General features: G+C 37.9%; 1 protein-coding gene across 3 annotated transcripts in view; it reads left to right on the top strand.

The window, feature by feature from the left end:
* The window catches only part of ERCC6L2 (ERCC excision repair 6 like 2), a 219408-nt gene that overhangs the window by 48453 nt on the left and 157742 nt on the right, over window positions 1-13213 (top strand). For all 3 annotated transcript variants that reach the window (XM_036741900.1, XM_036741899.1, XM_036741901.1), the window contains exons 4-8: window positions 3819-4012; window positions 5239-5400; window positions 5631-5838; window positions 7329-7469; window positions 12235-12351. In XM_036741900.1, the coding sequence (XP_036597795.1) occupies window positions 3819-4012; window positions 5239-5400; window positions 5631-5838; window positions 7329-7469; window positions 12235-12351 (822 nt within the window). The remainder of the gene's footprint in view (window positions 1-3818; window positions 4013-5238; window positions 5401-5630; window positions 5839-7328; window positions 7470-12234; window positions 12352-13213) is intronic.

The following is a 13213-nucleotide window of genomic DNA, read 5'->3' as shown; positions in this document are numbered from 1 at the left end:
TTTTTCTTCATAATTTGTTGAAGGATGATATGCTATGCTCTTTTTTTGATCATGGCTTTCAGGTAGTCCAGTAATTTTAAAATTATCTTTCCTAGATCTATTTTCTAAGTCAGTTGTTTTTCCAATGAGATATTTCACATTGTCTTCTATTTTTTTCACTCTTTTGGTTTTGTTTTATTGTTTCTTGATTTCTCATGAAGTCATTGGCTTCCATTTGCTCCATTCTAATTTTTAAGGAATTACTTTCTTTGGTGAGCTTTTGGACCTCCCTTTCCATTTGGCTAATTCTGCTTTTTAAGGCACTCTTCTCCTCATTGGCTTTTTGGACCTCTTTTGACATTTGGCCTTATCTATTTTTTAAGGTGTTATTTTTCTTCATTTTGGGGGGGGGGTGTCTCCTATACCAAGCTGTTGACTCTTTTCTCATGATTTTTTTGTATCACTCTCATTTCTCTTCCCAATTTTTCCCCTACCTCTCTTATTTGATTTTCAAAATCCTTTTTGAGCTCTTCCATGGCCTGAGATTATTCAGATTTTTCTTGGAGGCTTTGGATGTAGGAGCTTTGACTTTCTTGTCTTCTTCTGGTTATGTGTTTTGATCTTCCTTGTCACCAAAGTAAGATTCTGTAGTCTGAGTTTTTTTCTGCTGTTTGCTCATTTCCCCAGCCTATTACTTGACTTTTAACTATTTGTTAAAGTGGGGTTCTGCTTCCAGTGTTCAGGGGACACTATCCCAAGCGTCAGGAGTTTTGTGCAGCTGTTTTTAGAGATACTTCTAGGGATCTATAAGTTTTCATTTCTTCCAAGGTGGTATGATCTAAGGAGAGATGTTTACTACTCTCCTGACCTGTGCTCCAGTCTGTGAGCAACCACAAGCTCTTTTTTCTGCCCTGGAACTATGAAGAAGGTCCTCCTCTCTACTGTGGCCACAAACTATGCTCTGTAGATTCCTTGCTCTGGGACTGTGACCTGGATCCGAGTATAGGCAAAGCAAGAGAGTCCTGTCTCAGTACTAGTAAAAAGACCCCTGTAATCTCCTTCTGAGTAGTTGTTCAACCCCTTACCATCTGTGGGTTGAGTGCTCTTGAAGTGATCTCTGCTGCTGCTGCCACAGTTCTCCCATTTAGCCAATCAGTCCATCAATAAGCATATATTAAACCCCTCAGGGGGTTTAATGGATAGAGGTTTCAGTGAGGAAATGGGATTAGTGTCATCTCTCCTATTATGGCTTTACTGGGAGATGGGATTAGTGCTAAGGAGATGGGATTAGCACTAAGGAGACCAACCTTTCCTTCAGACTGGTTGGCCAAGTACCCAGAGGTTAAGCAAGGTTAAAACATGGGGGCACTCAGGCTGACTGTACCAGTGGCTGACTTTGTATACCCAAAGATCCCATCTGTTGGAACAAGAACTCACTATTCAACAAAAACTGTTGGGGAACTGGAAAGTAGTTTGGCAGAAACTAGGTTTTGACCATCATTACATCAACTACATAAATGATTACCTAAAATTAAGACGTTTGTGCACAATGGTCAAAGGAAATCCAGACTTTCAATAGACATATTTGTAAAAAATGCTGTAAATCACTTACAATTAGAGAAGTGCAAATTAAAAATACTCTGAGGTATTACATTACACCCATCATATTGGCTAAGATGACAAGAAAGGAGAATGACAAATGCTGGAAGGGCTGTGGGAAAACAGGTATACTAATACACTATTGGTGGATCTGTAAACTAGGCCAGTCATGTTGGAAAGCATCCCAGAAAGCTGTTAAACTGTGCGTATTGTTTGACCCAGCAAGCACATATAGAAGTCTTTATAGTCTATACCACAATATGTCTATGGTTGTTGATCTTCAGTTGTGTCTGACTTTTTATGACTTCATTTGGGATTTTGTTGGCAAAGATACTAGAGTGGTCTGTCATGTACTTCTCTAGCTCTTTTTACAAATGAGGAAACTGAGGCAAACAGGGTTAAGTGACTTGTCCTGGGTCACACAGCTAGTAAGTGTCTGAAGTGAGATTTTAACTCTTCCTCTCTCCAGGCTTGGCACTCTATCCAGTGCACCATCTGCCTGCCTCGATGTAAGTCTATACCACAAAGAAATCAAAGAAAGAGTGAAAGGTCCCATGTATACAAAGATATTTATAGCAGCTCTTTTTGTAGTGGCAAAGTATTGGAAATTGAAGGGATGCCCATTAACTGGAGAATGGCTGACCAATGATTACATATGAATTCTAATGTTATACTATTATGCTATAAGAAATGACAAAGAGGATAGGTTAAGAAAAACCTGGACTTACAGCAGCTAATGCAAAGTGAAGTGAGCAAAGCCAGAAGAACAATTTATACAATAAAAACAATATTGTAAAGGTAATTAACTGTGAAAGACTTAGTAACTCTGATCAACATAATGATCCACCACAATTCCAAAGGACTCGTGGTGAAATATGCCTTTGTTCATCTCCAGTTAGAGAATTGATGGACTCATAATGTAGATTGAAGTGTGTTCTTTCCCCCTTCCTCCCTCCCTTTCTTTCTGGACTTGGCTAATGTGGGGATTTATTTTGTGTGATTATACATGTTGATGTTGGGTTTTGTTTTTCTTGCTTTCACAATGGGTGGGGAGGAGAGGAAGGAGACAATTATAAACTGAAAATAAAATTGAATTTTAAAATTATTAGAAATTATTATACCCAATCATTCAGCAACAAAATTATAAACTTAAATGAAAAGGCTAGATAATAGGATCTAAACTGTCTGATCCTAGAGAAATTAAGCGTGCTATAAAGGGGAAAAAACCCTTGGGCCAAATTAATGTATAAGTGAATTCTACCAAACATTTAAAGAAGAATAACTTTATGCTATATTAACTGTTCACAAAAATAAACTATACTTTTTCTATGAGACAGTAGTAGTAACTGATATGTATACAGTGCTTTAAGGTTTTAAGAATGCTTTGTATGCAATATCTCATATGGCCTTTTCAACTGTCCTATATGATGGATCATATTTTTCCCACTTTTCATATGTGGAAACTTAAGCAGAGAGACTATGTGACTTACCCAGAGTCACACAGGTAGTTTCAGAGGCAGGATTTGAACTTGGGTCTTCTTGACTCTTAAGTACAGTGCTATGGGACCATTGTTCTGCCCAATATACCACACTGCTTACTGTGGTCCTCATATTCACACCAGGGAGAGAGAACAGAAAAAGAAAACTATAGATAAATATTGCTGATAAATATGGAAAGCATGAATAACCTGCGATTTTATCAGCGTGGTAAACTGCCTTTGGTACTTCTTTCACCTATGTAGGCAAGACTGTGGCTTATTAAAGAACTCCTAAGAACTTGCTTTAAGCATGTAGGAATTAATGAATCCTCTAGGATCACACAGTAGATGTGGAATGCTGTCAACTCTGACAGACATGGCTGATGTAGCTGTGTGTGTGTGTGTATTTTACGTATATACATATATATGTGTATATATATTTGTTTAATCTTTTCCCTCTCTTCTTGTTGGGAAGTTTTGTGAAATCACAAGGATGTAAAAAAATCAACAGCGTTTTAAATAATTGGTATTGTAATTATGGATTTTTCTATATCTCTGCAACATTAATCTCTCTTCTAAAAAACTTCTGATTATTTGATATAAAAGTTCTTAAAATTTTATCTTCTAAGACATTTGCCTTTACACTAGGTAATCAGTGAGAGTCCTACTATGTTTGGCACTGTGTACACATACAGGAATTGAATTATTATATGATGAAGTTAGTTTTCTCTTAGGATGTAATGATGCCTCATCTTCTTTCAGCTATTTCTGATAGTGGCTCCTCTTTCTGTGCTCTATAACTGGAGAGATGAATTGAACACCTGGGGATATTTCCGAGTTACTATTTTGCATGGGAATAAAAAAGATAATGAGCTGATTCGAGTCAAGCAGGGAAAATGTGAAATTGCTCTGACAACCTATGAGACGCTTCGCTTGTGCTTGGATGAGCTGAACAGGTAGTAAGAACATTTCTTTTATTCACATTCTTTGTCTCTTGTTTTAGAATCTGTTTTGAACTCGGTATTATTCAGCATGATTAAAGTTGATTTCAGAATTAAACCAATGTTAAAATTTCCTATGAAAATGGAAATGATGATGCCTCTGAGTTTGCCGCTTTTGTCAGTGCTGCCGTAATCACTGTGTCTTCCATGTTTAAAAATTTGGGCTTATCCCCTCTCCTATTCAGTTACCACATTCTAGCAACCCTGTCTTACCTCCCTACTCTTTAGGCCCACCTGAATTATTGCAGGCCTCTTCCTCCACTCTTTCCTCCACTCTAAGACAGCTTTCTTATTTTTATGAGATTAATCTTCCTTATACTTAGCTCTGCTCAATGTGATTCTTTTGCTTATTAATTTTCAGTGGGTTTTTTATTGTCTACTTAATAAAATTCAAACTCTTTAGCTTGGTATTCAGGGCCTTCTGCAATATGGACCACTACCTTTTAACCTTTCCTCATATTACTGCCCTCTGTACATGCTATGCCCAATCTACAGTACGGTACTCTGTTTCCTGGGCATGCTCTTTGCCTCCTTGACCCTGAGGCTTTCCTGTGCCTGGAATGCTGCCTCTCCCCTTTATATATCCATCTTTTAAAACTCAGTTTAAATGCTACCTTCTCCATAGAATTTTTCCTGCTGTTTCCCACCGTCTAGGAACAAACTTTGCTTACATAATTTGTTTTGCACTCCTCCAGTGTGCTTACCATTTGTTATAATTATCTTTATAAATTTCTTCTGCCTACTAGACTATAAGTTCCATGAGCATGGGATTTTTTTTCTTATTTAAATTTTATATCTTCCCTAGTGTTTGGCCTAGTGCTTTTCGTATAAAGTGCTTAATAAATGTTTAATTGAATTGGAAGTTTGCTTTAAGTATTCCATGATCGATCATAGACACGTAGCTAAACTGCATCACTGGGGAGTATTTGCATACCGGAGTAAACCAATAGCTAACTCTATCATTTCCAATCCTTATTGACTTTCTGGGTATTTAAACTTTAATTTCATGGCTTGTTAATTGTAATCATTCATCTATGTGGGATTTACTTATACTAACCAGTATGATCACCAAAGAGTGGAGAGGGAGAAAATCAAATGTATAAGCTGGAAGGGAATGAATAGGATAGGAAGAAGAGATTGAAAGGGAACTTTTACTTAAAAACTTTTTTTTTAATCTACAGTATAGAATGGTCTGCTGTCATTGTGGATGAAGCCCATAGAATCAAGAATCCAAAGGCTCGAGTTACAGAAGTTATGAAAGCTTTAAAATGTAGTGTTCGTATAGGCCTTACTGGCACCATTCTTCAAAACAACATGAAGGAACTATGGTGTGTTATGGACTGGTGAGTGAAAACACATTTTTGTGTGGTTATTTTATCCTCTTTCTAGCATACTGGAGGGGTGGGATAGTACAGTGGTTAGAGGGCTTGCCTAAAAGTCAGGAAGCTCTGGATTCAGGTCCTGCCACTAACATATATCTACTGTATGACCTAATATATTTCTTAAAACTGGATGCTGATCTTTTTTTTGGCAATAACTTAACAAGTATCTGATGTTTTGTTATTGCTTTTAGGGCTGTGCCAGGACTTTTAGGGAGCATGATTTACTTCAAGAAGCAGTTTTCTGACCCAGTGGAGCATGGACAAAGACATACGGCGACCAAAAGAGAGCTAGCTACTGGCCGAAAGGCCATGCAGAGGCTAGCAAGAAAGATGTCTGGCTGGTTTCTGAGGCGTACCAAGACTCTGATCAGGAATCAGTTGCCTAAGAAGGAAGACAGAGTGAGAACTATGGATTTTTCCATTTTAAACTTTGTTTTATTTTGATTTTCTGAACTTTCTAGGTTAGGTCCCCAAGTATTTAGGAATTGAGACCCAGAGTTTGAGGATCATTCTTTCTTTTCTTTTCTTCTTCTCCTTTTTTTTTTTGGAGGGGGGAAGGCAGGGCAATTGGGGTTAAGTGACTTGCCCAAGGTCACACAGCTAGTAAGTGTACAAAGCGTCTGAGATCGTATTTGAATTCTGACTCCAGGGCCGGTGCTCTACTCACGGCGTCACTTAGCCGCCCCAAGGATTATTCTTTAGCTGGTGTGAGAATTACATTAAATCCAGGGTTTTTATTATATTTCATTTGGACACTATTTAGTTGCTAATATAACTAGTCTGATTTTACAAATGATTTTGGGTGATCGTCTTCTCTTAAATGTGAGACAGTAGGATAGCAGGAACAGAAAGAGGAAAGAATTATATTCAAGTAAATCTTGGAATATTTACCTTGAGAAGACAGTAAGTTAGAAAAATTTCACCTATTGCGTGACTATTGAGACTCTTCTCTTCCAATGCTCCCAGGGAGCATTAACCCCTCCCTGTCACTTTATGGGTCATAGACCTGGAGTTTGAAGGGACTTCAGAAGCCATTTAGTTTAATCTTCTCACTTTACAGATGAGGAAACAGAGGCCCAAAGATACACAGGTAGAAGATACCAACATCTGAATGTAGTTCAGTGTATAACATTGTGGGTCCATAAGGTAAAGTCAGAATGAGGACAGATGCCTCTTTTACTTAGGAGACTCTATGAGAGAAGTTAGAAATGAAGGAGGGGAAAAGACATCACTGATAGGCAAGCCGGTCTAGTCAGTAAACCAGTCAGTCAATAGGTATTTATTAAGCACCTACTCTAAGCTCTGGGGATACAAAGAAAGGCAAAAGACAGTCTCAGGGAAACTCATGGTCTATTAGGAAACCCGTGGTAATATTTAAATTTTCAGTTATAATGCCCAGACACCCACTATTCACTCTGTAAAAAAATACAGCAAGATGGGATTAATGTGAAAAAAAAAAGTCGAATTCTCTATTTATTTTTCAGGTGAAACCCAAAGACCTTACTAAAGATTTCTTTTAGGCTTAATATTAATTATTTATGAAGTAGAGAAGCAAGGAACCTAGAAAATGGCAACATATTTGTGACATGACTTTGTCCTTTCTTAATTTAATTAATTTATTTTATATTAAAAACAAAACTTTAAAACATGTACCTCTTGAGATTAGCATCTAAAATGAGATAGACACTGTATTTCAAATTCACTCACAGCTTAAAGAAGAAAGGGATATCTCAGAAAATTGAGATGTTTTTATGGTGGTGGAAGTATAGGAAGGAAAATTAGTTTGAGGGTTACTTGAGTAAGAATATGTGGTTAATATGACCTACATGGTGGTTATTATGCCTCTTAAAGCAGATACTAATAGTTGTGTGGGGTTTTTATCTTGGCAGATGGTTTACTGTTCTCTGACAGAGTTCCAGAAGGCTGTTTATCAAACTGTATTAGAGACAGAAGATGTAACCTTGATACTTAGAGCTCGAGAACCTTGTACCTGCAACAGTGGCCGTAAAAGAAAAAATTGTTGCTACAAAGTATGCATTTTACTATTCTGTTTTTATACCTTGTTTTCAATCGTATTGTTTTCCCCTACCTTTAAGTAACAGAATTACATCGTCTCTTCCTTCTGTAAATCATACATTAAGTCTCAGGAATAAGGGACTGAGAAAGAATTGAGCATTCGACTGATGATTGTTACTAAATGTATTTATATTAGAAAAAAATTATGAAGAATTTCTTTAAGTACATCTCAAACTGCTTACTTGACATCCATAGCCAGATATTTTCTGAATCTTCAAACCTGGCAGACACTAACAGCAACTCATCTTCCTGGCAAAACCTGAAAGGATGGTGCCACCATTCTCCTGATCACTTGGACTTTAAAAACACACACACACACACACACGCACGCGCGTACGCGTGTGTGCGCATATGTTGTGTATGTGTGTGTCTGTATATATTCCAATTACATGTAATAATTTTTAACATCTGTTTTTAAAATTTTGAATTCCAAATTCTCTCCTTTCCTCCTTCCCCTCCTCCCTCATTGAGAAAGCAAGCAAATTGATAATAGCTTTATACATGTGCCATAATGCAAAACATTTCCATATTAGGCGTGTTGTGGAAAAAAACAACTACCAAAACCCAAAAAAAATTTAAAGTAAAAAAGTATACTCGATCTGTTCTTTCCTTGGAGGTGGACAGTATTTTTCATCCTAAGTCCTTGGGAATTGTCTTGGATTATTGTATTGCTGAGAATATCTAAGTCATTCCCAGTTGATCATCGTGCAGTATTGCTGTTACTGTGTACAGTGTTCTTCTGGTTCTGCTCATTTTGCCTCAGTTCATGTAAGTCTTTCCAGATTTTTCTGAAAGCATCCTGCTCGTCATTTCTTACAGCACAATAGTACTCCATCACAGTCACATACTACAGCTTGTTCAGCCACTCCCCAGTTGATGGGCATCCCTTCACTTTCCATTTCTTTGCCACCAAAAGAAGAGCTGCCCTAAATGTTTTTGTACATAACAGGTCCTGTTCCTTTTTTTCAATCTCTTTGGGATACAGACCTAGTAGTGGGATTGTTGGGTCAGAGGGTGTGCGTGGTCTTACATCCTTTTGGTATAGTTCCAAGTTGTTTTCTGGAGTAATTGGGTCAGTTCAGTGCATCAGTGTCCCAGTTTTTCTACCTCTCTTCCAACAGAGGTTTCTGTGAAATACTGTAATGTGCAGCTATCGTAATTGACCTGGTTGTTTTGGTGCCTTTTACCCTCTGACTATAAAAATATTTAACCTAGTTTGTCACCATTTATACCCTTTTATGATACAAAACTGTATTTTGTATTTTTCTTAAAAAAGAACCAATGCATCATTCTTTGATTGAAATACAGAGTGTAAATCTGCATTAAAGAGATGAGACAGTGTTCCCTTTAACCTTTCTGGTTAAACCAACAATCTCTTCTTTTTTGAGAAACGAGTCTTACCTTAGGCACCATTTAGCTGTTTCTGAAGCTTCCCATGACTCTTCCTCCCCTTCTCGCAAAAATAAACGTTCTCTCTTCAAATTATCATATATTTATCTACCTATCTCATTTAGAATATTAACTCTTTAAGAACTGTGCAAGTTGGGAGGGGCGGAGCCAAGATGGCGGCTGGAAAACAGGGACTAGCGTGAACTCCCCACCAAGTCCCTCCAAAAACCTATAAAAATAGGCTCTGAACCAATTCTAGAACTGCAGAACCCACAAAATAGCGGAGGGAAGCAGGGCTGTAGCCCAGGACAGCCTGGATGGTCTCTGGGTAAGGTCTATCCTGCACGGAGCTGGGAGCAGAGCAGAGCCCAGCGTCGGTGGTGTGGACCGACCAGACCAGGAGCTGGGCAGAGCGTGCTTTAGCGCCCTGAATCACTGAGCTGCAACAGTTACCAGACTTCTCAACCCACAAACACCAAAGACAACAGAGAAGGTTAGTGGGAAAAGCTGCTGGAGACAGAGTGAAAGAAGGAGTTGGCTGTTCGGGCCCGGGGGCAGTGGAGGTAGGGCAGCTACAGAACTACAGCTGCAGTTGCTTCTGGCCCCAGGCCCACCTGGTTGGAGGAATTAAGTGGTGGATCAGAGCAGGAATGAAGAGCCTGCTGAAGATCTAACTCCAGTCCAGGTTGGGGGTTCTTGGGGAAGGAAGAGTGCTGGTGTGGCAGAGCTGGCGGATCCCCCCAAGCTTGGAACATAGTACTCTTTATTCTACAAGCAGTCATACCCTGCTGAAAAACTCAATGGTCAAGTAAGTTGGCTGGAAACATGGCCAGGCAGCGAAAACGCACCCAGATTCGGTCTCAGACTTTGGAATCTTTCTTTGGTGACAAAGAAGACTAAAACATACAGCCAGAAGAAGTCAACAAAGTGCAAGAGCCTACAACAAAAGCCTCCAAGAAAAACATGAACTTGTCTCAGGCCATGGAAGAGCTCAAAAAGGATTTGGAAAAGCAAGTTAGAGAAGTAGAGGAAAAATTGGGAAGAGAAATGAGAAGGATGCAAGAAAACCATGAAAAACAAGTCAATGACTTGCTAAAGGAGACCCCAAAAAATACTGAAAAATACACTGAAGAAAACAACACCTTAAAAAACAGACTAACTCAAATGGCAAAAGAGCTCCAAAAAGCCAATGAGGAGAAGAATGCCTTGAAAGGCAGAATTAGCCAAATGGAAAAGAAGGTCCAAAAGCCCACTGAAGAAAATACTACCTTAAAAATTAGAGCAAGTGGAGGCTAGTGACTTGATGAGAAGTCAAGATATTATAAAACAGAACCAAAGGAATGAAAAAAAGGAAGACAATGTGAAATATCTCATTAGAAAAAACCACTGACCTGGAAAATAGATCCGGGAGAGATAATTTAAAAATTATTGGACTACCTGAAAGCCATGATCAAAAAAAGAGCCTAGATATCATCTTTCAAGAAACTATCAAGGAGAACTGCCCGGATATTCTAGAGCCACAGGGCAAAATAGAAATTGAAAGAATCCACCGATCACCTGCTCAAATAGATCCCAAAAAGAAATCTCCTAGGAATATTGTCGCCAAATTCCAGAGCTCCCAGATCAAGGAGAAAATATTGCAAGCAGCCAGAAAGAAACAATTTGAGTATTGTGGAAACCCAACCAGAATAACCCAAGATCTGGCAGCTTCTACATTAAGAGATCTAAGGGCTTGGAATACAATATTCTGGAGGTCAGTGGAGCTAGGATGAAAACCAAGCATCACCTACCTAGCAAAACTGAGTACCATGCTCCAAGGCAAAATATGGACTTTCAGTAAAATAGAGGACTTTCAAGCTTTCTCAGTGAAAAGACCAGAGCTGAATAGAAAGTTTAACTTTCAAACACAAGAATCAAGAGAAGCATGAAAAGGTAATCGAGAAATAGAAATTGCAAGGGACTTACTAAAGTTGAACTGTTTTGTTTACATTCCCACATGGAAAGATGATGTGTATGATTCGTGAGACCTCAGTACTAGGATAGCTGAAGGGAATATGCATGTATGTATAGTATGTATATATATGTATGTATATATATATATATATATGTATATATATATGTTTATGTATATATGTATATGTAAGCGTGTATGTATGTGTGTGTGTGTGTGTGTATATATATATATATATATATATATATATATATATATATAGAGAGAGAGAGAGAGAGAGAGAGAGAGAGAGAGAGAGAGAGAGAACGCAGACACAGGGTGAGTTGAAGATGAAGGGAAGATATCTAAAAGAAATAAAATCAAATTAAGGGATGAGAGAGGAACATACTAAGAGAGGGAGAAAGGGAGAGATAGAATGGGGTGGATTATCTCCCATAAAGGTGGCAAGAGGAAGCAGTTCTGTGGGAGGAGGGGAGAGGGTAGGTGAGGGGGGAATGAGTGAATCTTGCTGTCATCAAATTTGGCCTGAGGTGGGAATACCATACATACTCAATTGGGTATCTTACTCCACAGGAAAGAAGGAGGAAGAAGATAAAAAAAAAAAGGGGGGGATGATAGAAGGGAGGGCAGATGGGAGGAGGTAATCAAAAACAAACACTTTCGAAAAGGGACAGGGTCAAGGGAGAAAACTGGATAAAGGGGGATGGATAGGTTAGGAAGGAGCAAAATATAGTCTTTCACAACGTGAGTATTGTGGAAGGGTTATACATAATGATACACATGTGGCCTATGTTGAATTGCTTGACTTCTTAGGGAGGGTGGGTGGGAAGGGAAGAGGGGAGAGAATTTGGAACTCAAAGTTTTAAAAACAGATGTTCAAAAACAGGAAAAAAAAAGTTTTTGCATGCAACTAGAAAATAAGATACATAGGCAATGGGGAGTAGAAATTTATCTTGCCCTACAAGAAAGGAAGGGAAAAGGGGATGGGAGGGGAGTGGGGTGACAGAAGGGAGGGCTGACTGGGAAACAGGGCAACCAGAATACATGTCATCTTGGAGTGGGGGGGAGGGTAGAAATGGGGAGAAAATTTGTAATTCAAACCCTTGTGAAAATTAATGCTGAAAACTAAATATATTAAATAAAAAAATTAAAAAATAAACTGGGCAAGTTGGTCTTTGTATCTTTATCTTCTAGGCCTGAGCTTCCTACCTACGTACTTAATAAATGTTTCTGACTTGAAGTTGGCTTGAATTCGTTTTACCCAAAATAATGGAAAAGAAGCCAATAATGAAAGCAATGTATGAATTCTGTGATGTCTGTACTTTCAGATCTTTGATAATACATTCTATTTTTTTTCCTTTTTCTCTCAATTGTTCTAGACCAATTCGTATGGCGAAACAGTGAAAGCCCTGTATTTCAGTTATCTTGCAATCCTGCAAAAAGTATCTAATCATGCCGCACTGCTACAGGCCAGTAGCAACACTAGTAAACAGCAGGTTTGTCTCTTGGATTTTCTGTGTTAATTTTAGATGAAATTTGTTAAAATATATGTCATTCAGCTGTTTTACTTTATGTTTATTACATTTAGGTAAAAATGGATTTTTCTGTATTTGAATTATTGAAAATAATTGTATGTTTGGAGTTCATATAGTTGGAATATAAAGTCAGGAGAATTTAATAAATAATTAATATAAAAGTGGATTGACGTACCCTAATTCAAAGTGAAGTAGCTTCCAGTTTTTGTGTATATATTTGTATGTATAAATATGCACACCCAGCTATATATACATGTTTGTGTGTGGGTGTCTGTGTATATATTATATATATTTGCATACACACATTTAATGTTATTTATTTGCTTGCCTATATCATGATATATTTAACCAGGATAAGAACATTTAATTTTAATAGTCTGCATTTGAATGGCAAGAGGACTATTTCATAAATCAGCAAAAGCCAGTAAATCCCAAATTTAGACTAATTCTGTAATTTTACTTTGTCCTTCGTCATCAGCGTAATGGATACACATTAAACAACAGCAATAAAGGGTAAGCTTTAGCTAGTAATGGTTTTACCTTTTGAGTTATCTAAATTCAAGGTATTTGGATCATAGGCCATAAAGTATTTGGTTTTAGCAGAGAGAGGGGGAAAATCAAGATGAGAAGTCAGGGTGCTTAAGTGCCTAAATCTAATCCAGGGTTCTTAACATTTTGTGCATGGCAGACTCCTTTGGCAGTCTGGCGAGCCTATGGACCTTTTCTCAAAATAATGTTTTTAAATGCAGAAAATTAAATGCAGTTTGCTTTATGTGTAAACTAATTATAATAGAATATAGTTATCAAGATTTCCTTAAGAGCA

The sequence above is a fragment of the Trichosurus vulpecula genome, chromosome 1, assembly GCF_011100635.1.
Source record: "Trichosurus vulpecula isolate mTriVul1 chromosome 1, mTriVul1.pri, whole genome shotgun sequence".
NCBI lineage: Eukaryota > Metazoa > Chordata > Mammalia > Diprotodontia > Phalangeridae > Trichosurus > Trichosurus vulpecula.
This window is presented reverse-complemented; position numbering and strand designations above follow the sequence as displayed.